General features: G+C 55.9%; 1 protein-coding gene across 2 annotated transcripts; it reads right to left on the bottom strand.

Moving 5' to 3' along the window:
• Nucleotides 1–115: 115 nt before the first annotated feature.
• Nucleotides 116–27,593, bottom strand: trip11 (thyroid hormone receptor interactor 11). 2 transcript variants are annotated; one of them, XM_079752309.1, is made up of 22 exons: nt 27,040–27,593; nt 25,572–25,648; nt 24,847–24,957; nt 23,801–24,106; nt 23,462–23,530; nt 22,354–22,519; nt 21,952–22,257; nt 21,168–21,208; nt 20,962–21,060; nt 20,146–20,349; nt 17,085–19,542; nt 16,058–16,611; nt 15,527–15,667; nt 14,534–14,727; nt 13,637–13,800; nt 12,816–12,919; nt 8,231–8,330; nt 6,497–6,578; nt 5,319–5,433; nt 1,987–2,109; nt 1,648–1,783; nt 116–1,502 (listed from the first exon to the last, which is right to left on the bottom strand). In XM_079752309.1, the coding sequence occupies exons 1-22, from the start codon at nt 27,176–27,178 to the stop codon at nt 1,303–1,305; spliced, it is 5,889 nt and encodes a 1,962-aa protein (XP_079608435.1). In that variant the 5' UTR covers nt 27,179–27,593; the 3' UTR covers nt 116–1,302. The 2 variants fall into 2 exon arrangements, with proteins under 2 accessions (XP_079608435.1, XP_079608436.1); XM_079752310.1 differs by lacking the exons at nt 116–1,502; nt 1,648–1,783; nt 1,987–2,109 and adding an exon at nt 2,625–2,883.
• Nucleotides 27,594–27,652: the final 59 nt, after the last annotated feature.

Here is a 27,652-nt window from a genome sequence, read left to right as displayed (position 1 = left end):
CTCCCCCTCCACGGTCTCTCCCCCTCCCTCTCTCAGACACACAGACGTTGGGAATCGATCCTGTAACATGAAACTTTCTCTCCCGTGTTGCATCAAAAAAGAGAAAACAAACAGAAACTTTACCAAAGGGGCAAAAAGAGGGCCTTTATTTGGTCGGAAAAGGAAGCCAAACAATAGAGATGTACACGTGATAATTTTCATTCAAGTTCAATTGAACCTGTTTATTTGATACCTCTGAATTCCAGAGGGCACATTTTATAAATCATTCTATGGATTTACAATTTGTACAGCTTTCCTCATCACCTAGTGGCTTCCATGAAGGATGTTCCTTAGAAAGAAGTGGAACGGCCATGGCGCAACACTGTTACACAATGTGCAGCTTCTCTTCCACGTCGCAAATGAACATTAATATTCCCCATTTACAACCCCCATCGCTCGTTCCTAAGAAGCAAAAACGTTAGGCACTTAGAATTTCTAGAAGGTCCCAAGTGTCCATAAATACAAATAAAAAGCCTGAACTTTACAGACACGCGCGCACACCCCCATATATATGACAGCGATGTACTCGCACACAGAAGCGCGCCAACGTGTCCTGTCACCCCCACCGCCGCAGCTCGCTGTAATTATGACGCTGGGTCGCAGGCCGCAGCCTGCGTCCGCGGGAGAAGACCACCGTCTGCAGGAAAGGCCGGATGGCTTCAGCAGATGGAACTCAAACCACACACGTCTGCGGACGCCTGCCAGAGGCCGCGGCCGGGTGCGTGCGTCAGCCTCCCTGCGCCGCACGAGGGAACGGGATCCAGCCTCGAGCGGCACGCCCGCCTCAGAGGCAGCTAGTGCGCGCCTCGCCACAGGACGACGCCTCCTGTGGTGGGGAACGCTGTGGAAAAGCTGTCGCTAAGAATAGCGTCCTGCTCACTAGTGAAATATTAAGTATATATATATATATATATATATATATGTGTGTAAAAAAAGAAAAAAAAGAAAAAGCTTTGGATACGTGTAACTACTCAGGCAAACACTGTTCTGAGCTCCGGGTAGCGGAGCAGGGGCACTACCCCACCCCCCTAAGAGAATTAGTTGCATAGAAAACAATACTGAGGACCAAACCCACCTTCCCCTCCGCCCCAGAAAACCCTTCACATGCCCTCCCTCGTCTTCCTCAGAGTCAAACCCCCGCGAGGAACCAACATGGCCTAAGGTCCCCGACTCAGCGTCCCCCATAGCCCAACAGTTTCGTCAGTCGTGCCAAACTTTTATTGTGGAGGAGCGTGCCGGCTGGCGACAGGAAGCGGCGGGGCCTCACTGCCGCAGCAGGTCCTTGAGGCCGCTGGCCTCGCTGGAGACGGGCACCGGGGTGAAGGAGGGCAGCGCCTCCGCGATGGGCTTCATGAGCAGGTGCCCGCCCGCCCCGCCGGGGGCGACCCCCGCGGCCAGCAGGGGGACGGCCGCCGAGCGGGGCGCCAGGAAGGGGTTGGGGTCCGACGGCCTCTTCGCCGACCCTGAGGCACACCGGGTCAAAGGTCAGAGGTTAAACCCCACGGGCTCGTGCCGCAACACAGACACGAGGTTGAGACACAGCGGCGCGTTGATGATCGTATGAGGACCAATCAGAACACAGCATGCTGCACAGCCCCTAGTGGTCACCTGAGGAGCTGCCGGCCCCCCTGCCTGGAGGGGGGGGGGCGGCGAGGGCCTTCATGTCCTGGACCGGCATCCTGGGGGGCGGGCGGTCCGTGCTGGACTCCACCTCCAGGAACTTGACGAACATCTCAGAGAAGGACTGCGACACGCACGCACGCACGCACGCACGCAAGCACACACACACACACACACACACACACAAGTCCAAACATTATTGAACAAAACAAGAAGATCCTCTGTCTGTCTTTCTCGGTGTGTGTGTGTGTGTGTGTGTGTGTGTGTGTGTGTGTGTGTGTGTGTGTGTGTGTGTGTGTGTGTGTGTGTGTGTGTGTCAGGTCTCACAGAGTTGAGGGTCTGTCCGGGCCCGGGTCTCGGGGGGGAGTTGGGGACACTGTGGGGCCCCCGGCCCCCCAACCAGCTGGACACCCAGCCGGTGACCCCCGGCCTGCCGTCCTCCTCCAGCATCTGATGGAGACACAGAGGAGCTCCGTCACCCCAGAGCACCACCACCACCACCACCACCACCACCACCTCCACCACCACCTCCATCTCCACCTCCTCCACCACCTCCACCTCCTCCACCACCTCCACCCCCTCCAACCCCGGCACCACCTCCACCACCTCCACCACCTCCACCACCTCCACCTCCAACCCCGGCACCACCTCCACCACCACCTCCACCACCTCCAACCCCGGCACCACCTCCACCACCTCCACCACCTCCACCACCTCCACCTCCAACCCCGGCACCACCTCCACCACCACCTCCACCACCACCACCTCCACCTCCACCACCTCCAACCCAGGCACCACCACCTCCACCACCTCCACCTCCACAACCACCACCTCCACCTCCAACCCCGGCACCACCACCTCCACCACCTCCACCTCCACCTCCAACCCCGGCACCACCACCTCCACCACCTCCACCTCCACCACCACCACCTCCACCTCCACCTCCACCTCCCCCCCGGCCTCAGTCAGAGAGGGGAGGAGCCAGGCAGCAGGAGGTTGTCTTCAGCAGAACAAGGTCTCCACTAGGACCAGAGACCGCGAGGGTCACTGCGAGGGTCCGCCCCACCTGCCCCCTCAGACTGGCTTCCTGCCAGCAGTCTGGAGCATTGGGGGGGTCCAACTACCCCCCCAGGAGGAAACGCGTCCTGAAGGGAGTTTCCTCTTGCCTGCCCGAGCGGGAAGGTGTCCTGGCTGATAACGGGTTGGCAGGGCGTGCGACTACCACTGTGTACAGTCGTGGTGGTGGAGAGAGAGGTGGGGAGATCGAGTGCTTGGCCAATGAGAACATGAATACATTGGAAGTACTCCAATCGCTGTAACTCAACATTATGTTGTTGGTGCATGTTAATTAAACACCATGTTAAGAGATTACAACATGTTAATGACCAACATGTTAAGAGACTACAACATGTTAATGACCAACATGTTAAGAGACTACAACATGTTAATGACCAACATGTTAAGAGACTACAACATGTTAATGACCAACATGTTAAGAGACTACAACATGTTAATGACCAACATGTTAAGAGACGACAACATGTTAATGACCAACATGTTAAGAGACTACAACATGTTAAGAGACTACAACATGTTAATGACCAACATGTTAAGAGACTACAACATGTTAATGACCAACATGTTAAGAGACGACAACGTGTTAATGACCAACATGTTAAGAGACAACAACATGTTAATGACCACCATGTTAAGAGACAACAACATGTTAATGACCAACATATTAAGAGACGACAACATGCTAATGACCACCATGTTAAGAGACTACAACATGTTAATGACCAACATGTTAAGAGACGACAACATGTTCATGGCCAACATGTTAAGAGACAACAACATGTTAATGACCAACATGTTAAGAGACTACAACATGTTAATGACCAACATGTTAAGAGACTACAACATGTTACTGACCAACATGTTAAGAGACTACAACATGTTACTGACCAACATGTTAAGAGACTACAACATGTTAATGACCAACATGTTAAGAGACTACAACATGTTAATGACCAACATGTTAAGAGACGACAACGTGTTAATGACCAACATGTTAAGAGACAACAACATGTTAATGACCACCATGTTAAGAGACAACAACATGTTAATGACCAACATATTAAGAGACGACAACATGCTAATGACCACCATGTTAAGAGACTACAACATGTTAATGACCAACATGTTAAGAGACGACAACATGTTCATGGCCAACATGTTAAGAGACAACAACATGTTAATGACCAACATGTTAAGAGACTACAACATGTTAATGACCAACATGTTAAGAGACTACAACATGTTACTGACCAACATGTTAAGAGACTACAACATGTTACTGACCAACATGTTAAGAGACTACAACATGTTAATGACCAACATGTTAAGAGACTACAACATGTTAATGACCAACATGTTAAGAGACTACAACATGTTAATGACCAGCATGTTAAGAGACGACAACATGTTAATGACCAACATGTTAAGAGACGACAACATGTTAATGACCAACATGTTAAGAGACTACAACATGTTAAGAGACTACAACATGTTAATGACCAACATGTTAAGAGACTACAACATGTTAATGACCAACATGTTAAGAGACGACAACGTGTTAATGACCAACATGTTAAGAGACAACAACATGTTAATGACCACCATGTTAAGAGACAACAACATGTTAATGACCAACATATTAAGAGACGACAACATGCTAATGACCACCATGTTAAGAGACTACAACATGTTAATGACCAACATGTTAAGAGACGACAACATGTTCATGGCCAACATGTTAAGAGACAACAACATGTTAATGACCAACATGTTAAGAGACTACAACATGTTAATGACCAACATGTTAAGAGACTACAACATGTTACTGACCAACATGTTAAGAGACTACAACATGTTAATGACCAACATGTTAAGAGACTACAACATGTTAATGACCAGCATGTTAAGAGACGACAACATGTTAATGACCAACATGTTAAGAGATCACAACAAGTTAATCACCACAATGTTGTCCTTTAAGAGACTACAACATCTTAATTACCCGCCATGTTTAGAGACTACAACATGTTAATCACCTCTCGTTCTGCTTTGAGCGCTGACACCATAAGAGAGGTTTCATCACATTCACAAAGAGCCTTTTGGGGGGTGGCCCTCCCCCCGTCCGGGTGAGAGACTGACGCTGGAGAGCATCTGGGAGCGTTCAGGGGGCCGGAGCTAGAGGAGCCATTACCAATAATCGGGCCCTTTTTATGCTACCCTCAGACGTCTGTGTCTCTCGCCAGGACGGATAGAGTGGATGGTTTAACGGCTCTGGTATGCACCCCGTGGCCCGAGTGAACGCAGACCGCCCGCTGCATCGAGACCCCCCCCCCCCCCCCCCCCCCCCCCCTCCCCACACCCCTGAGACAAATCTCCCAAAATCCCCAAGACACCACCCCCCGACAACCACCCACCCCAAATGACTGCAGACGCCAGCGTTCCGACTCGCTTTCCTCCGATCAAACCTGTCTCCCTGAACGCCTGGAGATCTTGGAATGGCCCGGAATCGCCTCACGATCACATCGCCCCTTCTTTACCCCCTCCCACATCAACGCAACGAGTCAACAGGTCCCGTCCTCTACCTTATCCACGTCCTCCCGACTCAGGCCCAGGACGTTTCCCATGAGCCTCAGCACCTCGGCGCGCTTGTTGCGCGGCGTGTGGAAGTAGCCCAGGAACAGGTTCCGCATCAGTTGCCTGGGGAGACAGGGGGGAGACAGGGACGTTAGTTAGGGGAGGGACGCCTGTCCGGGGGAGACAGGGGGGAGGGGGAGACAGGGGGGAGACAGGGACGTTAGCTAGGGGAGGGACGCCTGTCCGGGGGAGGCAGGGGGGAGACAGGGACGTTAGCTAGGGGAGGGACGCCTGTCCGGGGGAGACAGGGGGGAGGGGGGAGACAGGGACGTTAGCTAGGGGAGGGACGCCTGTCCGGGGGAGGCAGGGGGGAGACAGGGACGTTAGCTAGGGGAGGGACGCCTGTCCGGGGGAGACAGGGGGGAGGGGGGAGACAGGGGGGAGGGGGGAGACAGGGGGGAGACAGGGACGTTAGCTAGGGGAGGGACGCCTGTCCGGGGGAGACAGGGGGGAGGGGGGAGACAGGGGGAGACAGGGACGTGAGCTAGGGGAGGGATGCCTGTCCGGGGGAGGCAGGGGGGAGACAGGGACGTTAGCTAGGGGAGGGACGCCTGTCCGGGGGAGGCAGGGGGGAGACAGGGACGTTAGCTAGGGGAGGGACGCCTGTCCGGGGGAGACAGGGGGGAGACAGGGAATAGGGGGAGACAGGGGGGAGACAGGGGGGAGGGGGGAGACAGGGACGTTAGCTAGGGGAGGGACGCCTGTCCGGGGGAGACAGGGGGGAGGGGGGAGACAGGGGGGAGACAGGGACGTTAGCTAGGGGAGGGACGCCTGTCCGGGGGAGACAGGGGGGAGGGGGGAGACAGGGGGGAGACGGGGACGTTAGTTAGGGGAGGGACGCCTGTCCGGGGGAGACAGGGGGGAGGGGGGAGACAGGGGGGAGACAGGGACGTTAGCTAGGGGAGGGACGCCTGTCCGGGGGAGACAGGGGGCAGGGGGGAGACAGGGGGGAGGGGGGAGACAGGGGGGAGACAGGGGGAGACAAGGCCGTGAGCTAGGGGAGGGACGCTTGTCCGGGGGAGACAGGAGGGGGGGGGGGAGTTGGGGAAGTTAGCAAAGGGCAGGGCACGTATCCGGGGGAGACAGGGGGGAGAAGGGGCAATAAGCTGGGGGGGGGGGGACCTACTTGTCCACCTTGCCCTCGGTGCTGTTCAGCAGCTCCATCAGCTTGGTCTGGGCCTCCTCCAGCATCTCCTGCCGCAGCTCCACTGAGGGGGGGCGCACACACACACACACACACACACACACACACACACACACACACACACACACACACACACACACACACGGGTTTCATGGTGTGTAAAGCCAACATGGTCTACATGACCGCAGCAGCAGAAGTCACATGACCTCCCCCCCGGAGTTATGGCGGGCTCCGGACTCGGGGGGGTAGATGGTCGGGTGGGCTGCCACGGTCGGCTAAGAGCTCGGTGTTATTCAGCCGCTGATAAGGCATGGGCGCTCAGCCTGGGAAACATTCTCAAGGCATATATAATCCAGGGTATCTATGTCTGTATGGATACAGCTGAATGGATCTCTATATATAGACACACACACACACACACACACACACACACACACACACACACACACACACACACACACAGGGGTATGTGCAAAATGCATGGAAGTGGGAGAAATCTGAGGTTTTTCTTTCCAGTTATTTATTTCGTGCATGCAACACTGTGCCCAGGGGACATCTATAGAAGTGAGCTCATCGCGTTTCGCCCATGACCTCATCCCATCGCCACGGCCAGGGTTTCTATTATCGTAATTGGAGAGAATTCCCAAAGTCACTTTGACAGTTAGACACGTTATTAAAGTGAAAAAGTGTGTGTGTGTGTGTGTGTGGGGGGTTATGTTATTGTATTCTCTGTGCACCCCTTCTGTATCTATATATGGCAAGGTGTGTGTAAGTGTGTGTGCCGTGTGTGCGTGTGTCAGATAGGGCTGTGAACGTGGCCAGCACCAGAAGATGGATGTGGAGGGAGAGCCGTGCACATGATGTGCGTATGACGATTATAGTAGTGTAGTTCGTTTGTAGACCAGCACCCAGACACACTCACTGGCAGCATCGCAGTGGGCAGGAAGGCCTATATAAGGTCTGTTCAGGTGTGGAACATCACAGTGGGCAGGAAGGCCTATATAAGGTCTGTTCAGGTGTGGAACATCACAGTGGGCAGGAAGGCCTTTATAAGGTCTGTTCAGGTGTGGAACATCACAGTGGGCAGGAAGGCCTATATAAGGTCTGTTCAGGTGTGGAACATCACAGTGGGCAGGAAGGCCTATATAAGGTCTGTTCAGGTGTGGAACATCACAGTGGGCAGGAAGGCCTATATAAGGTCTGTTCAGGTGTGGAACATCACAGTGGGCAGGAAGGCCTATATAAGGTCTGTTCAGGTGTGGAACATCACAGTGGGCAGGAAGGCCTATATAAGGTCTGTTCAGGTGTGGAACATCACAGTGGGCAGGAAGGCCTATATAAGGTCTGTTCAGGTGTGGAACATCACAGTGGGCAGGAAGGCCTATATAAGGTCTGTTCAGGTGTGGAACATCACAGTGGGCAGGAAGGCCTATATAAGGTCTGTTCAGGTGTGGAACATCACAGTGGGCAGGAAGGCCTATATAAGGTCTGTTCAGGTGTGGAACATCACAGTGGGCAGGAAGGCCTATATAAGGTCTGTTCAGGTGTGGAACATCACAGTGGGCAGGAAGGCCTATATAAGGTCTGTTCAGGTGTGGAACATCACAGTGGGCAGGAAGGCCTATATAAGGTCTGTTCAGGTGTGGAACATCACAGTGGGCAGGAAGGCTTATATAAGAGCTGTAAGAAGTGTGTCTGCGGGGGGGGGGGTCTCACCTTGCTTGCGGAGGGCTTCCATCTGCTCTTCGTTGAGGTCCAACTGGTCGGTCAGACGCGAGGCAGACTCCAGAGCACTGTTGGCCTCGTCCAGGTTCATCTGGGGACGGAGAGCTCCATTTAAACACCCGGCCCTCACACACTCTCATACCCCAGAAAACACTCGGCCCTCACACACACTCGGCCCTCACACACTCTCATACCCCAGAAAACACTCATCCCTCACACACACTCGGCCCTCACACACACTCGGCCCTCACGCACTCGGCCCTCACACACACTCGGCCCTCACGCACTCGGCCCTCACGCACTCGGCCCTCACGCACTCGGCCCTCACACACTCGGCCCTCACACACTCTCATACCCCAGAAAACACTCGGCCCTCACACACACTCGGCCCTCACACACTCTCATACCCCAGAAAACACTCGGCCCTCACACACACTCGGCCCTCACACACTCGGCCCTCACGCACTCGGCCCTCACACACACTCGGCCCTCACGCACTCGGCCCTCACGCACTCGGCCCTCACGCACTCGGCCCTCACGCACTCGGCCCTCACGCACTCGGCCCTCACACACTCGGCCCTCACACACTCGGCCCTCACACACTCGGCCCTCACACACTCGGCCCTCACACACTCGGCCCTCACACACTCGGCCCTCACACACTCGGCCCTCACACACTCGGCCCTCACACGCACTCGGCCCTCACGCACTCGGCCGTCACGCACTCGGCCCTCACGCACTCGGCCCTCACACACTCGGCCCTCACACACTCGGCCCTCACACACTCGGCCCTCACACACACTCGGCCCTCACGCACTCGGCCCTCACGCACTCGGCCCTCACGCACTCGGCCCTCACACGCACTCGGCCCTCACGCACTCGGCCCTCACGCACTCGGCCCTCACGCACTCGGCCCTCACACACTCGGCCCTCACACACTCGGCCCTCACACACTCGGCCCTCACGCACTCGGCCCTCACGCACTCGGCCCTCACACGCACTCGGCCCTCACGCACTCGGCCCTCACACACTCGGCCCTCACACACTCGGCCCTCACACACTCGGCCCTCACACACTCGGCCCTCACACACTCGGCCCTCACACACTCGGCCCTCACACACTCGGCCCTCACACACACTCGGCCCTCACGCACTCGGCCCTCACGCACTCGGCCCTCACACACTCGGCCCTCACGCACTCGGCCCTCACACACTCGGCCCTCACACACTCTCATACCCCAGAAAACACTCGGCCCTCACACACACTCGGCCCTCACACACACTCGGCCCTCACACACTCGGCCCTCACACACTCGGCCCTCACACACTCGGCCCTCACACACTCGGCCCTCACACACTCTCATACCCCAGAAAACACTCGGCCCTCACACACACTCGGCCCTCACACACACTCGGCCCTCACACACTCGGCCCTCACACACTCGGCCCTCACACACTCGGCCCTCACACACTCGGCCCTCACACACTCGGCCCTCACACACTCGGCCCTCACACGCACTCGGCCCTCACGCATTCGGCCCTCACACACTCGGCCCTCACACACTCGGCCCTCACACACTCGGCCCTCACACACTCGGCCCTCACACACACTCGGCCCTCACGCACTCGGCCCTCACGCACTCGGCCCTCACGCACTCGGCCCTCACGCACTCGGCCCTCACGCACTCGGCCCTCACGCACTCGGCCCTCACACACACTCGGCCCTCACGCACTCGGCCCTCACACACTCGGCCCTCACACACTCGGCCCTCACACACTCGGCCCTCACACACTCGGCCCTCACACACTCGGCCCTCACACACTCGGCCCTCACGCACTCGGCCCTCACGCACTCGGCCCTCACGCACTCGGCCCTCACGCACTCGGCCCTCACGCACTCGGCCCTCACACACTCGGCCCTCACACACTCGGCCCTCACACACTCGGCCCTCACACGCACTCGGCCCTCACGCACTCGGCCCTCACGCACTCGGCCCTCACACACTCGGCCCTCACACACTCGGCCCTCACACACTCGGCCCTCACACACTCGGCCCTCACACACACTCGGCCCTCACACACTCGGCCCTCACACACTCGGCCCTCACACACTCGGCCCTCACACACACTCGGCCCTCACGCACTCGGCCCTCACGCACTCGGCCCTCACACACTCGGCCCTCACGCACTCGGCCCTCACACACTCTCATACCCCAGAAAACACTCGGCCCTCACACACACTCGGCCCTCACACACACTCGGCCCTCACACACTCGGCCCTCACACACTCGGCCCTCACACACTCGGCCCTCACACACTCTCATACCCCAGAAAACACTCGGCCCTCACACACACTCGGCCCTCACACACACTCGGCCCTCACACACTCGGCCCTCACACACTCGGCCCTCACACACTCGGCCCTCACACACTCGGCCCTCACACACTCGGCCCTCACACACTCGGCCCTCACACGCACTCGGCCCTCACGCATTCGGCCCTCACACACTCGGCCCTCACACACACTCGGCCCTCACACACTCGGCCCTCACGCATTCGGCCCTCACACACTCGGCCCTCACACGCACTCGGCCCTCACACACTCGGCCCTCACACACTCGGCCCTCACACACTCGGCCCTCACACACACTCGGCCCTCACGCACTCGGCCCTCACGCACTCGGCCCTCACGCACTCGGCCCTCACGCACTCGGCCCTCACGCACTCGGCCCTCACGCACTCGGCCCTCACGCACTCGGCCCTCACGCACTCGGCCCTCACACACACTCGGCCCTCACGCACTCGGCCCTCACACACTCGGCCCTCACACACTCGGCCCTCACACACTCGGCCCTCACACACTCGGCCCTCACACACTCGGCCCTCACACACTCGGCCCTCACGCACTCGGCCCTCACGCACTCGGCCCTCACGCACTCGGCCCTCACGCACTCGGCCCTCACGCACTCGGCCCTCACACACTCGGCCCTCACACACTCGGCCCTCACACACTCGGCCCTCACACACTCATCACAGACAACCAGCTCATTACAACACTGAGGACGAGCAGTTTGTAGCTCCGCTGTTTCTTGTGGATCGTGAGTGATGGTGGTGATGGTGGTGATGGTGGTGATGGTGGTGATGGTGGTGATGGTGGTGATGGTGGTGATGGTGGTGATGGGTGGTGATGGTGGTGATGGTGGTGATGGTGGTGATGGTGGGTGGTGATGGGTGTTGATGGGTGGTGATGGTGGTGATGGTGGTGATGGTGGGTGGTGATGGGCGGTGATGGTGGTGATGGTGGTGATGGGTGGTGATGGTGGTGATGGTGGTGATGGTGGTGATGGTGGTGATGGTGGGTGGTGATGGGTGTTGATGGGTGGTGATGGTGGTGATGGTGGTGATGGTGGTGATGGTGGGTGGTGATGGGTGTTGATGGGTGGTGATGGTGGTGATGGTGGTGATGGTGGGTGGTGATGGGCGGTGATGGGCGGTGGTGATGGTGGTGATGGTGGTGATGGTGGTGATGGTGGTGATGGGTGGTGATGGTGGTGATGGTGGTGATGGTGGTGATGGGTGTTGATGGGTGGTGATGGTGGTGATGGTGGTGATGGTGGTGATGGTGGTGATGGGTGGTGATGGGCGGTGATGGTGGTGATGGTGGTGATGGTGGTGATGGTGGGTGGTGATGGGCGGTGATGGGTGGTGATGGTGGTGATGGTGGTGATGGTGGGTGGTGATGGGCGGTGATGGTGGTGATGGTGGTGATGGTGGGTGGTGATGGGTGTTGATGGGTGGTGATGGTGGTGATGGTGGTGATGGTGGGTGGTGATGGGCGGTGATGGTGGTGATGGTGGTGATGGTGGGTGGTGATGGTGGTGATGGTGGTGATGGTGGTGATGGGTGGTGATGGGCGGTGATGGTGGTGATGGTGGTGATGGTGGGTGGTGATGGGTGTTGATGGGTGGTGATGGTGGTGATGGTGGTGATGGTGGTGATGGTGGTGATGGTGGTGATGGGCGGTGATGGTGGTGATGGGTGGTGATGGTGGTGATGGTGGTGATGGTGGTGATGGGCGGTGATGGTGGTGATGGTGGTGATGGTGGTGATGGTGGTGATGGTGGTGATGGGTGTTGATGGGTGGTGATGGTGGTGATGGTGGTGATGGTGGTGATGGTGGTGATGGGCGGTGATGGGCGGTGATGGTGGTGATGGGTGTTGATGGGTGGTGATGGTGGTGATGGTGGTGATGGTGGTGATGGTGGTGATGGGCGGTGATGGGCGGTGATGGTGGTGATGGGTGTTGATGGGTGGTGATGGGCGGTGATGGGCGGTGATGGTGGTGATGGGCGGTGATGGTGGTGATGGTGGTGATGGTGGTGATGGTGGTGATGGTGGTGATGGGCGGTGATGGGTGGTGATGGTGGTGATGGTGGTGATGGTGGTGATGGTGGTGATGGTGGTGATGGTGGTGATGGGCGGTGATGGTGGTGATGGTGGTGATGGGCGGTGATGGTGGTGATGGTGGTGATGGTGGTGATGGTGGTGATGGTGGTGATGGTGGTGATGGGTGGTACCTGCAGGGCGGAGGCCTGGTCCTCCAGGCGCTCGGCTCTGCTCCTCTGCGCCTCCTTCTCCCTCCTCAGCTTGTCCAGCTCCGACGAGAACATGGATTTCTCCTCTGCGGGCACAGAGGGCGTTCTCGTCAATAACACATCGTCAAAAAAACAATAACACCGCCACCGCAGGTGTGATCGTAAACAACGTGATCCTAAGCGACATTGACGATAACAACATGATGATCGTACACAACAATATCGCAAAGCAACATTCATGGTAGCCACACAATCATCGTAACCTTGATCGTAATGAAAATCATAGTAAACAACAAATGATCATGAGGACTATGATATTAAACACCGTTCTCCACAACATTATTGCCGTCAATATTATTGTAAACAACACTGTGATGAACAACGTCGCACAAACATCTCTACAGTTGATATATCATACACCCCCCTGTCAAACTAAACCCCATGACACAAAGCCAAGCTGCACAGTACCCAGACCCAGAGAACTCTTCCACGGCTGAACCAGAGGAGAGCCGGGGACTAGGTGGTGAGAAGGTGGCACACTGAGGAACTAGCATGGCCCTTATATCACAGTCACTAGAGCGTAGAGGGACACCCATTAACCCCAAGCCCTTTTGAAGGGACTAGGGAAAAACTCTCCAAACCAGGGGACACAAGATGGAGGTTCCCTCCTTGCTGTGACTAGGGGGGGGCAGACATAATGTTTGCGTAGTTTTGTTTGACGGTCATCCGTGTTTCTCGCTCTCCTGATCGGAACCGCCACGATTGACTTGACGCGCAGAAAAATGTGTGTTGGTGCCACTTGCCTTGCTGGAACTGCTCCAGCACTATCTGCAGGTTGGAGAGCGAATGGGCGTACTGCTTCACCTGCTCCTGGGAGGTGTGGAGCTTCATCAGGGCCTCGTCCCTCTGCCTCACCGCCGCACCCAGCTGCTCCTGGAGGGACTCCACCTGCAGGCCGGCCTGGAGGCTGCAGGGGGAGGGGACAGCCTTCAGAGGGGGGCGGGGGACCAGAGAGGGGGACAGGGGACCAGAGAGAGGGGACAGGGGACCAGAGAGGGGGACAGGGGACCAGAGAGGGGGACAGGGGACCAGAGAGGGGGGACAGGGGACCAGAGAGGGGGACAGGGGACCAGAGAGGGGGACCAGAGAGGGGGACAGGGGACCAGAGAGGGGGACCAGAGAGGGGGACCGGGGACCAGAGAGGGGGACAGGGGACCAGAGAGGGGGACCAGAGAGGGGGACAGGGGACCAGAGAGGGGGACCAGAGAGGGGGACAGGGGACCAGAGAGGGGGACAGGGGACCAGAGAGGGGGACCAGAGAGGGGGACAGGGGACCAGAGAGAGGGGACAGGGGACCAGAGAGGGGGACCAGAGAGGGGGGCCAGAGAGGGGGACCAGAGAGAGGGGACAGGGGACCAGAGAGAGGGGACAGGGGACCAGAGAGGGGGACAGGGGACCAGAGAGGGGGACCAGAGAGGGGGGCCAGAGAGGGGTCCCATCTCTATCTATCTCTAGATATATCTCTATCTTTCTCTAGATATATCTCTATCTATCTCTAGATATATCTCTATCTACCTCTATATCTATGCATACAAAATAGTAAGTAAAATGGTTTCCTGAGGGGAAGATGCTCCACAGCCACACAACAACAACAACAACAACAACAACAACAGCCTCACCACGGTAACCTAGCAACCGACCTGGCGTTCTCCACGGCGCTGGAGGAGGAGGCCAGCCTCTGGTCCAGCAGCGCCACCCGCCGCCGCAGCTCCACCTCACGGTCCTCGGCGGCCAGCGCGTCGCGGGTGTAGGAGTCCTCCATCTCCAGCAGGTGGCTCCGCAGCCGCTCCAGCTCCACGTTCAGACGGGCCTCCTTGTCCTTCACACGCTGCAGCTGGGGGCGGAGGAGGAGGGTGGGGTCAGAGGCTGGGTCAACCAGGAGGGTGGGGTTCAGAGGCTGGGTCAATGAGGAGGGCGGGGTTCAGAGGCTGGGTCAATGAGGAGGGTGGGGTTCAGAGGCTGGGTCAATGAGGAGGGTGGGGTTCAGAGGAGGCTGGGTCAACGAGAAGGGGTTAGAGGAGGGTGGGGTTAGAGGAGGGTGGGGTCAGAGGCTAGGTCAATGAGGAGGGTGGGGTTAGAGGAGGGTGGGTCAACGAGAAGGGGTTAGAGGAGGGTGGGGTTAGAGGCTGGGTCAACGAGAAGGGGTTAGAGGAGGGTGGGGTTAAAGGAGGGTGGGGTTAGAGGCTGGGTCAACGAGGAGGGTGGGGTTAGAGGAGGGTGGGGTCAGAGGCTTGGTCAATGAGGAGGGTGGGGTTGGAGGAGGGTGGGGTTAGAGGAGGGTGGGGTTAGAGGCTGGGGACACGGAGGAGGCTGGGATAAGAGGTGGGTGGGGTTAGAGGAGGGTGGGGTCAGAGGCTGGGTCAATGAGGAGGGTGGGGTTAGAGGTGGGTGGGGATAGAGCCTGGGTCAACGAGGGGGAGGGTGGGGTTAGAGGGCGGGGACACCGAGGTGGGTGGAGTTAGAGTCTGGGTCAACAAGGAGGGTGGGGTTGGGGGGGGGGGGGGGGAGGGTGGGGTTAGAGGCTGGGTCAACGAGGAGGGTGGGGTAAGAGGCTCGGGAGACGGAGGAGGTGGGGTTAGAGCCTGGGGGTGCAGGAGGGTGGGGTTAGAGGTTCAGAGGGGCTGTCCTCATACCTCGGTGTGCACGGCCGTGGTCTCCATCTGCTTCTGCTTGAGGGCCAGCATGACCTGGTCTCGCTCCTGCTGGAAGAGCACCGCCTTCTCCTGCATGGACCTCATCTCGTTCAGCAGCTGGTTCAGCTCCCCGGAGTTCCCCTGAGGCACAGCGGCACACTGATGAGCCCCAAGGAGTCTCTAAGCATTCATGAGCCCCCACGGAGTCTCTACACAGTCATGAGCCCCCACGGAGTCTCTACACAGTCATGAGCCCCCAAGGAGTCTCTACATAGTCATGAGCCCCCACGGAGTCTCTACGCAGTGATGAGCCCCCACGGAGTCTCTACTGACTCATGAGCCCCCACGGAGTCTCTACTGACTCATGAGCCCCCACGGAGTCTCTACTGACTCATGAGCCCCCACGGAGTCTTGGAGCAGGACCTGCTCCAACTATAAATACAAAGCATCCTACAAAACAAGTCAAAACCTCAATCAAAATCAAAAGCCAAAGCCAAAGCTTTCATAATCTGAGATGGAACCCCGGCCAACCTGGTCCTTGTCTTTGAGCATCTTCTCCAAGGTGGCGGCCTTCTCGCTCATGGAGGTCAGCTGGAACTCCTTCTCCCGGAGCAGGAAGGACACCTGCATGTTGGTCTCCTGCAGCGCCCGGAACTCCGACTCCTTCTCCCGGGAGCGGGAGGCGACCGCCTCGTTCTCCTCCTTCAGCGTGCGTCCGTCCAGCTCCAGGATGAGCGCGCGCTCCTTCAGGTTGGTCACCGCCTGCCTCAGCACCTCGCTGTCGCTCTCGCGGCTCCTCAGCGCCTCGCTGGCCTGGGCCAGCTGGTCTCCCTTGGACTTGATCAGCAGGTCCTTCTCCCGGGCGGCGCGCTGCAGCGTCTCCAGCCGCTCCCGGGCGTGGCGCGCCTCCTCCGCCCGTCCCCGCTGATCGCCCTCCGAGGCCGACAGCCGGAGGTTGCTCTCCTGCAGCGTCCGGATGGCGGCGTCCTGCTCCGCCACCACGGCCCTCAGGGACTGGACCTCCGCCTGCAGCTGCTGCAGCCCTCCGTCGGACGAGGCCGGTGCTGCCCCCCGCTGGACTGGACCTGTTAGTGGGGTTGGTTTCATGTCAGGACTGGGGTCAGGAGAAACTCAGCTGGATACAGATGACACAAGCGTAGGCTCCAAATTAGTTCTGTCCAGTTAATCAACTTTTTTATTAATCTCTCTTTTTTTTTATAAGATGTTTTTTAGAAATCGGCGAACAGCTGGATACATATTTGCACATTATTTTCGATTTGAACCTTTTCTATTTCAATATCTGTGTGAATTTATTTAAAGGGAAATTGTCAAAGTTCTCAGTTACAAAGTGGTTGTTTTTGGAGAGAAAGGCTGAATATATGCATCATGTTTTCAAACCTCAGAAAAACAATTGTTTAAACAATTGGGATTTCAATATTGACCAAAATAATCGTCCTTATGATTTTCCCCATGAATCGAGGAGCCGTACTCCGAATGCGACACTGCAGTGCACCAAACAAAGTGCATAAGGTGGCCCCGGGTCTGTAGACAAACTCACCGAGAGGTTCCATGGAGAGCAGTGCTTCTCCGGCCTGCGCCAGCTGCCCGGCGACCCCGGCGACCTCGGGGACCACGCTGTCCAGCTTGCCCAGCAGGACATCCTTGGTGCTGCTCAGCTGGCTGATGCTCTGCTGCACCTGGGCCAGCTCCTGGCCCAGGTTCCCCAGCCGCCGCTCCTTCAGCTCGTAGCTCTGGATGAGGCGGGCGTAGTCCGACGACAGCTGGGAGCTGCAGTCGCTGTCGGCCGACACCTTGCCCTGCAGCTTCAGCAGCTCCTCGTGCATCTGCGCCGACTCGTGCTGCAGGTTCTTCACCGTGGTGATCACCTGCTGCTTCCACTCCTCCACCTTCTTCACCTGCTGCTTCAGCGTGTCGCGCTCCTGCAGCAGCTCCTCAAACTGGCTGCTGCTGACGCCGCCGCCGCCACCGCCGCCGCCGCCGCCGCCGCCGGGCTCAGGGCCCGCCGAGGCCTGAAGCACGGCCACCAGCGTCTGGCACTTCTGCGTCAGCGCGTCGATCTCGATGTCCTTCTCGCGGATGATGCGCGACAGGTTCTGGATGGTCTCGCGGAACATCTCCCGGCTGCCCGACGGGTCGCTCATGGTGGCCAGCCGCGTGTTCTCCTGCTGCAGCTTGAGCAGCGCCGCCTCCTTGCCCGACACGACGTCCACGAGGTGGTGGTAGTCGGAGCGCAGTTGGCCGTTCTCGCGCGTCTTCTCGTTGAGCACCGACAGCACCTGCTCCCGCTCCAGCGCGTAGGCCTGCAGCTGCTGCTGGAGGTACGGGACGTCCTGGCCCGCGGTGACCCGCGCGTGGAGGGCCTGGATCTCCAGGTCCTTCTGCCGCACCATTTGGGCCAGCGTGCCCGCCTCGTCGCGGGCCAGCTGGTCCAGCTGCCGGGCCAGGGAGACGTTCCTCTCGCTGAGCTGGTGGATCTCGTTCTCCTTCTCCTGGATGCCCCGCACCAGCCGCTGGATCTCCACCTTGGAGAGGTCGTGCTTCTCGTTGTCGCTCTCGCCGCCGTTCAGGGACTGGTCGTCCTTGTCCTGGTGTAGGATGACCTCCCCCTGGTCCCGGGGGGCAGGGGGAGGCGGGCCGCCGAGGCCGTCCACCGCCTGCTGGAGACGCGCCACCTCCTCGTCCCGGGCCTGGAGGTGGCGGTTGTAGTTCTGGAGGGTCTGCTCCTGGCGGGCGTGGGCCTGCTCCAGCTCTCCCCGCTGGGCCAAGAGGGACTGCTGGAGGAGCAGCAGGGAGGCCTGCTGCTCCTCCGCGGTCCTCCTCAGGGCGTGCGTCTCGTCCTCCAGGCGGTCCCGGGCGGCCTTGAGCTGGTGGATCTCCGTCTCCAGCTCCGTGATGATGTCCAGCGTGCGGGGCTCCGTGTGGGGCTGCGGCCGGCTCTGCTGGTCCCGGAGCCGGTCGATCTCCTCCCTCAGGTGGCTGTTGTCCTCCTTCATGACGCCCAGGTGGCGGTCCCGCTCCTCCAGCGCCTGCCGGAGGCCCTGCGCCTCCCGGGACACCTCCTCCGCCTTGGCCTCCAGCTCCCGCTGGAGCTCTGCGGCGTTCTGCTTCAGCGTGTCCATGAAGGAGTCCTTCTCCTGCAGGAGGTCCGTCAGCTGCTCCTGGCCCGCCACCGTGATGGAAAGCATCTCGTTGGTGTCCCGGTGGTCCGCCGCCATCTGCTCCACGTCCCTCCTGAGCTGGGCGATCTCCTGCTCCTTGTCCTGGTTGAGGCGCACCGCCCGCTCGTGCTCCGTCTGCAGCGCCGTGGCGTCCAGGGAGCGCGCCCGGCTCAGCTCCTCGATGGTCTGCTGGTACCGCCGGGCCTGGCCCGCCAGCGAGCCCTCGGCCCGGCTCAGCTCGCCCTCCAGCTGGCTCTTCTCCAGCTTCAGGGCCTCGATGCGGGTGTCCTTCTCCAGGACCGTCCTGCTCAATGCCGCGTGGCCGTCCCTCAGCTGCCTGCCGAGCTCCTCCTCCTCCTCCTCCTCCTCCTCCTGCAACCTGCGCTTCCCCAGCTTCACCTTCAACTCATAGTTCTCGGACATCGCCTCCTCACGGGAGCTCCTCGCCTCCCCCAGCTCGCTCCGGAGCTCCGCCAACTCCTTCTCCTTCTCCAGCAGCTCCGCCCTCGGCCCGTCTTCCTGCTCCGCTCGTTCCCCTGCTCCTTCTCCTTCGTCCCCTCGCTCTCCCGCCCGGTCCGGCCTCTCCTCCTTCTCCCGCAGGGACCGCCTGAGCCCCGAGGCCTCGCTGAGCGCCTCCCTGGCCTGCTCCTGCGCCCGGCCCCTCAGCTCCTCCACCGTGTCCTCCAGGGTCCTCTTGCTCACGTGCAGGTCGTTGAGGGTGAAGGCGCTCTGGCTGAGTTTATCCCGCAGGGCCGTGAGGTCAGAGGTCAGCCGGGACACCTCCCCCTGGGACTCCCGCAGCTGCGCAGAGAGCTGCTCCTTCACCGAGATCATGTGCTGGAGACAGGGAGACGCAGAACCACACGCCCCGACGTCAGGACGTCGCCTCAGCCTTGCACACCGTACTGCTATGTTAAAGGGTGGGGATGCCTTCATGCTACAGTTTGGTTATTCACAGGCTTGTTCAAAGACTGCACATTATTGTCCAATGCGATGCACATTAAAGCGCTGATTACGGTCCCATAAACGCACGGAGGGTTTACGGAGCCCTGGCGTCCTCGCGGACGCCAGGGCTCCGTAAACCCTCCGTGCGTCCACCGCCAGGGTGACAAAATGCCAACCTCCCGTCGAGGCGAGGCAGCATCAAGGGCCGTGATTGGTCCGCTCCCTAAAACCCGACGCAGAGCCAAAACAGGCTCGCGACTGCGTCTGCGCGGCTGTTGCGTTGCGTCACGTGGGGACCATAATCAGCCCTTAACGGCGTTTGCGATACAAGCACAGTGAAGCATAGAAAGCCCTCCTGGGCACTGTTTCACAGGCACCAGTCCAACACAATCAGTCCAATTCAGACAAACCTCGACATGGGTCGACATGTCAACCAAACAGCGCATTACATATTTCACATTCGTGCCAAGCAGAAGCGTCTCGTGCCTCGCCGACCTGTGTGGCCTCCTGGTTCTGGCCGTCCAGCTCTTCCAGCTTGGCCAGCAGCGTCTCCCGCTCCTCCTGGGCCTCCAGGAGCCGCTTGGCTCTCCTCCCCAGCTCCTCCCGCAGTTCCTCCAGACCCAGGGACTCCCCAGGACCTCCTCCTCCACCTCCACCTCCCCTGGCCTCGCTCGCCTCCAGGCTGGCCTGCAGGGAGCGCTGTTGGACAAGGAGACGACGGTAGAGCCCATCACGGTGTGATGCTCAGTCTCCATAGCTACGGGTTGCTGTGCTCGATGGTCCATCGAGCACAGCAACCCGTAGCTATGGAGACTGAGCATCACATAGGGCTGTCCAATTAATCGAATTTTGATCGTGACTTCAATTCTTGGGTCAAACGTCGAGTTGAATTCTTTTTTCTTTTCATTCATTAAATGTTTGATAGAAAGTGCATAACAGCTGGAGAGATACGCTGGATGAATGCATCATGTTTTCAAACTCCAAAAATAATTGTTTGAATGATCGTGATTTCAACACTGACCAAAATAAAATCGGGATTATGATTCCTTTCCATAATCGAGCAGCCCTACATCACACCCTGATGTGCTCCACCATCAAGCACAACAACCCTAAGCGATGGAGACTCCCGGTTCAGGAGGTATGAGTCCCTGCCTTTTGCTATGCTAGACATTTGCTATGTAAAGCTGGACTTTGCTCTCTGCATGAGAGATGATAGTATTTTATCAGCAGCATATTAGAAACGTCAATTTGCCTACCAACTGTGGATTATTTCACACACACACACACACACACACACACACACAAACACACCATGTCCTGTTCCAGGCGCTCCTTCTCCTCCCTCAGAGAGCCAATGACGGTGTTCAGCTCCAGGATGTCTGCGTGCTCCACCTCCTCTCTGGGTGCAGCCTGACGGAGGAGAGGGAGAGAGGGATACTGGGGGGGGGGATGTATGCATTCAGAGGTCCAGTGTCGAAGGACCTAATGTCACGTGCACTGCACTGCACTACACCAACCTCAGGCAGACCCTGCAGTCTCTCCAGCTCCTGTTCGGCGCCTGGAACAAAACAAGCCGGCGTTAGTACGTGTTCAGCATCATCATGCAATATTCACATTCACACCTCCGTTATGTAGAAATACACAACAGTATGACAACCAGAGACAACACCATGCGGTTACATTGAAATGTACAGCGCTGGCGATAGAGCGAGGATGAGAACATTGAAGGCATATTGAACACCAGTTCTCTGACGGCCACACGGCTACGCAGCAGGGATTAGGGCTGAACGATTAATCAAATTCAAACCGACATCAAGATGTAATAGAAAGCGATTTGCTAATTAAAAATGCTGCGAAAAAAAATGATGAAAAAAAGGGTTACAATTTTTACAATTCCACTGTTAAATAAAGATGTTATATATATATAATATCAATTCATCTCAACACATAGGCCTGGCCTAAAGGAAAGAGCGGTTTATATGTTGACTGCGAAACAATATTGTGTTGGTCATACTAAAGAATGATTTATTGCTTGTTTAGTGAATAATACAGAACATAAGGAACTTTAAAAAGAAAAAACGCATACTAAATCGCAATATTGGTGTAAATAAATTATTGGAAATAATCACAATTACATTATTTCCCCAAATCGTTCAGCCCAAGCAGGGATTCAATCCGGCAACTTCCAACCACTAAAGCCAAACGACGGCGGACATTTTGGCCAGGTCTCAGACCTCGATTCAAGACCTCCCAGTAAGGCCTCGGGAGGGAGGTTTAGCCTGGGGGGGTGGCGGTCACTACCTGCGAGGGCCTCCCTCAGCCCCTGGATCTCGCTCTCCATCTGGGCCCTGTGCACGGCCCTGTGCTCCTGCTCCTGGACCCGGGCCTGGAGCTCGGCCACCGACGCCTGGAGCCGCGAGTAGTTCTGCAGCAGCTCCGCGTTCTCCTCCTGCGCCTCCTCCCTCTGCTTCTGCAGGAGGCCCCGGCTGCTCTGCGCCTCCTCCAGGCTGGCCCTCAGCTCCTCCAGCTGGGAGTCTCGCTGGAGGGAGGTGCTCTGGACGTCTGGCTGGGAGGTGGAGGTGGGGGAGGAGGGCTGAGATCTCTCCCCTGGAGAGAGAGAGAGGGGAGGTGGGGTGAGGAGGGGTGAGGAGGGATTCTGGGGTGAGGAGGAGTGAGGAGGAGAGGAGGAGTGTTGTTCCTCACCGGTGTGGAGCTGCTCCTCCAGCTCCTCGATGCGCTCCTCATACTCCGCCAGCTCCTCGCGGTGGCGTCGGCTGAAGTCGGCCATCTTGTGGCGTTGGGCGTCCTGCAGGGCGGCCATCTCGTGCTGGTGCTCGTCCACCTCCCGGCTCATCTGCTCCCGCAGGTCCTGGTGCACGCACACACACACACACACACACACACACACACACACACAGGTATAGAGACACACACACACACGTATAGACACATACACACACGTATAGAGACACACACACACACGTATAGAGACAAACACACGCACACACACACGTATAGACAAACACACGCACACACACACACACACACACACACACACACAGACAAACACATGCATGTACACAAGCGCACACACACACACACAGACAAACACATGCATGGACACAAGCCCACACACACCCACACACACAGACAAACAAATGCACACACTCATGTACACAGAGACAAACACATGCATGTACACAAGCGCACACATACACACACACACACACACAGACAAACACATCCATGTACACAAGCGCACACACACACACACACACACACACACACACACACACAGAGACAAACACATGCACACACTCATGTACACAGAGACAAATACATGCATGTACACAAGCGCACACATACACACATTGTGTCAATACTCACCACAATACTTGGTTTAATGCAGGGGTCTCAAACTCGCGGCCCGGGGGCCAATTGAGGCCCACGGGATGATATTTTGTGGCCCCCTACTTGACATCAAAGTTTATTGTTAGTGCGGCCCGCGCGTTGTTGTCAAACGCACCTGATAGGGTGACCAGATGTCCCGGTTTTGCCGGGAAAGTCCCCTGTTGTCAGCGATTACATAGCCAACGTGATCTTATTATAGCCCGATCATTAACTTAGATTGGGTCAGTTGTGCTGCTTTTTTCTGTGGAATACTTGATGCAGCCCAGCCTGACCCAGACTTTACCTCCGGCGGCCCCAAGGTAAGTTGAGTTTGAGACCCCTGGTTTAATGTGTATTTACACAACAGATTGCGGTACACATAGATGTGATTAACAGGGGTTTTAGGCAGTAATCCCCTCACCTCGATGGTTCTTTGGAGTTGAAGGCCGTCCGCCTGGTCACCATTTCCAGACCCAGTTGAATTGGACGCCTAAAGAAAAGGTGGTTTTCGGAATGAAGATATACAGTATCATAGTTCACATCCTTCTCACATTGTTTTGACAATCATCAACTCCATTCTGGATAACCTTTTTGGAAACGCCTCTCCCACCACATAAAACATCTGCCGTCGAATATCATTTATACTGTTCATTTCTATCCAAATGTTAAATATGAAACTTCCGATAAAACACGTTTGCCCGTCCCGGTCTACGGGGGGGGGGAGGGATAACAAAATGGCGGCGGGGGGAGTGGTGGTAACCTGGGCAACGCGTCTCCAGTGGGACAGCTCCGCCTCCAGGCGCGTCACCTCCGTGGCCAGACGGTTGATCTCCTGCTGCGACCACATGACGTCGCTGAGATCCATCTCGTCGCCGTGGAAACCGTGATGGCCACCCACGGTGTGTGGCATGAAGGAGGAGGAGGAGGAGGAGGTGGTGGTGGTGGGGACGCTGGATGAGGAGGTAGTGGTTGTGAGAGGGAGCATGGCCACGTGGGAGGAGTGCTGGAGGGTCTGTATCTCGTCCTGGAGACCACTCTGCCTGGCCTTCAGGTGACTGATCTCCACCTGGAGGGAAGGACACACGCACACACACGCACACACACGCACACACGCACACACACGCACACGCACGCACGTCAACAGATGTTCCTAGGCAGGTAGATCTACAAACATATCATACCCATACGTCTCTATATGAACATGAACATAACACCTCATCTCTAAATGAACATAACACATCCATAGGTCTCTAGTATATGAACACAGACCTAACACATCCATAGGTCTCTATACGAACACAAACATAACACATCCATAGGTGTCTATATGAACACAAACATAACACATCCATAGGTCTCTATATGAACACAAACACATCCATAGGTCTCTATACGAACACAAACATAACACATCCATAGGTCTCTAAATGAACACAAACACATCCATAGGTCTCTATATGAACACATACACATCCATAGGTCTCTATACGAACACAAACATAACACATCCATAGGTCTCTAAATGAACACAAACATAGGTCTCTATATGAACACAAACATAACATAACCATAGGCCTCTAGTATATGAAGATAACACATTCATAGGTCTCAGTATATGAACACAAACATAACATAACCATAGGCCTCTAGTATATGAGCATAACACAACCCTAGGTCTCAGTATATGAAGAGAACACATTCATAGGTCTCTATATGAACACAAACATAACATTACCATAGGTCGGTACATGAACATGAACATGAACATGAACACATCATCTCTATATGAACATAGCACGTTCTCACATCTCTCTGCTGCAGCTGGTTCCTGTACTCTGTGGACTGCTGCTTGTTCTGGATCTCCGAGGCCTCCAGCTTCTCTTCCAGCTCCACGTGGAGCTTCTTCAGTCGCTCGTGCTGCTCAGACAGACAGGGGTCATAGCACAGGGGACATCGGGGTCCGTAACACAGGACACCCTGAGCTGCTCGACATCTTGGATCCAAGCGCTAGCAGGATCCACCCAGCCAGCGTGTGAATAAGGTAAATAACGCTGTTGAGTTGCTTTTTGTCTCTTTAATTTAATCTCCTTGTTGCACCGGTGCTGATAGTGACATTGTTCTTGCTTGGCCACATCCACATAAATGATTGTGTATATAAAACGATCTTGTTTATATATATATTTACATGCATTTTAAGTCAGAAGTTGTATACGAGTTTCATGAAAGTCTGAACTACAAAAATAAGGTTAAAAACGATGTCAATGATTCAGTGCTCAAAACTCTTCATAAAGTATGTTTAACTAATAACATCAGTACTAACCTTTATAGAGTGTGTAAATAACTACTTAAATAACTAAATAAAGTGTGAATAACGGTTAGAACCACCCTTAATAAAGGATGAATAACTTAAAACCACCCTTGATAAATTGTGTATTACAGTTAAAAGGACCCTTAATAATCTGTGAATAACTGTTAAAACGACCCTTGATAAAGTGTGAATATCTGGGTCCCAATAGCTCCAGGCACAGTACCTCCGAGCGCTGCGCAGTGAAAGCCGTCTCCACTTGCATCAATTTGGAATTGGAGACCTGTAATTCCGTGGCGGCATCTGTGGTAGCAGAGGAAATGACAGGCTCAGCGTAAAATCTAGGAACAGGAAGTGGAGAACGTTGCTCCAGTACTTCACACGTATGGAATTCCATAAATGGTTTGTTTTGGGTTACTTGAGCAAACACACAGCTACATACACTTCAAATGAATCTAGCCTATGGTTGCACACACAGACCGACTCATCTGATAAACACGACAAACTGGCTTGACTGGCCTGGCAAACACATCTCTCTCCCTGAACATGGCACTTAAATCCCCTCCCCAAGGAATGAAAAACATACAAATAAAGTTAGTTGAATACATTTGAGCTTAAACAACAGTACATCTAGTTGGTGTCCTGTATATATTTGGGTTGAAGCCAGGCTTGTGTAAGCCCAGACAGTCTCTGGGTGATAAGATCATGACGTTGTTTTGGTGTTGTGGAGAAGGCCGTGAGTTGGACATGGGAGAGCAAAGTTCTTGGGCTCTGCTGAACTTTATCAGCCACAGACACAGATTGTTGGGAGGCTGAGTTAGGAGCACATCGATGCCATACACCTTCATCGGATGGTTTAAATAAGGGATTGACACGTTGACAGCGTTAGTCACTCGCATATTATTCAAACTGTTTGTCCAAGACTCTTCATCTTATTGACATATATAAGTAAAAACAAACCGTATGTACTGTACAGTAACAGTCTTCATGATTACACCCAAGAACAATTTCTTCTTCAAACTCAAATCTAATCATTCATTTGAATCTGTTTCTGGGACATACCGTTAACCTTCAAAAAGGTTAATGATAACAATAGTCAGGGTTTATAATCCTTAGAATATGTATGAACTTAATCATTCAAATAATGCTCAAATTTATAGTAGGAAATTGCTACGCTTCTTTAAATGATTGACCAAAGAAAGGAGCATCTTCATGTCAGCTCCTAGGTCTGTTGTGACGGTTTGGTAAACAGAACGAGCCACGCGTCGTTGCGTGACATGACGAACATCCGGTTTTCAGTGATACCCCAATACTGAATACAGACCTTTGGCTTCTTCCAGCTAAAAAATGAGCCAAAGCGCGATGCATGCACTGTTTGACAATGGTCGTATTATATGTGTGCATTATTTTACACTTATTTTACAACGATATTTTAATATATGCCCCATAATGACAGTGGGCAAATCCTTGTTTGGGGATGTGATCAAGTGACAGCCGGACCACTGGATTCGTTTGCACTGGGACGAGAGCTAGGTTCGTATTTGTGACATATGGTTCTTATACACCTGATGTCTCGAAACAAGAAGCGCTGAGCTTACATTTGTACTTTTCCAAGTTGAAACGAGGCAGAGTGGGACCCGTCCAGACGTCCACACCCGCGCCTCAACAGCTCCACACACACCACCACCACCTACCTCCAACCTCCTCCACACCTTCCAGCAGCATGTCCTTGGTGAAGGTGGAGATCTGCCCGGTGAACGAGGACAGGCTTCCCCCGACCTGGCCCAGGGACTGGCCCAGGCCGGAGCCCAGTCCTCCCAGCCACGATGACATCTCCTCGGAGCAAACGGACCGGACCCGAGCGGAGCTGGCCTGGCCTGGTCTGGAGGGCGGGACGTGAGCTACCTCATTAACCCGTCACGTCGCGGTAACACGTCCCGGGTCGAGGCTAACTTTATCGCGGGTTTGTTAAAGCGGGTTCACAGACCACCATAGGGTGACATGTAACGTAAGAGAAGACAGCCCCCCGACCAGTCGCTCTTAGGCGGCGTAACGTAACGCTAGTATGGGCAGACAAACGCACAGAATGGCACTTCGTTTCCTCTCGACAACCGCAACTTTACGAGTCTGCGATGTACACTTGACATCCGTACGTCCGCGGGCGTTTATCCATGCCGTGTTAGGGTGTTTTGAAGCCAAATCAAACACAACAACGCCTGTGAAGTGCCACCTCGACTGCAGCCATTATCGGCTCGGCTGTCAACTCTGACGTGGAGCCGATACGGCGAAGCGGTGCATTGTGGGATC

Source organism: Pollachius pollachius (genome assembly GCF_949987615.1).
Source record: "Pollachius pollachius genome assembly, chromosome: 15".
NCBI lineage: Eukaryota > Metazoa > Chordata > Actinopteri > Gadiformes > Gadidae > Pollachius > Pollachius pollachius.
Note: the sequence above shows the minus strand (reverse complement) of the source record. Positions and strands in the feature narration are given on the sequence as shown.

Excerpts from the sequence above, each read along its gene's own strand:
- trip11 (XM_079752309.1), bottom strand. The coding sequence starts at position 27,178 with ATGTCATCGTGGCTGGGAGGACTGGGCTCCGGCCTGGGCCAGTCCCTG. Across the intron at positions 22,520-23,461 it reads AACTCCAAAGAACCATCGAG|GACCTGCGGGAGCAGATGAG; the intron begins GTGAGGGGATTA and ends TGCGTGCACCAG. Across the intron at positions 20,350-20,961 it reads AGCGCCTGGAACAGGACATG|CGCTCCCTGCAGGCCAGCCT; the intron begins GTGTGTTTGTGT and ends CTTGTCCAACAG.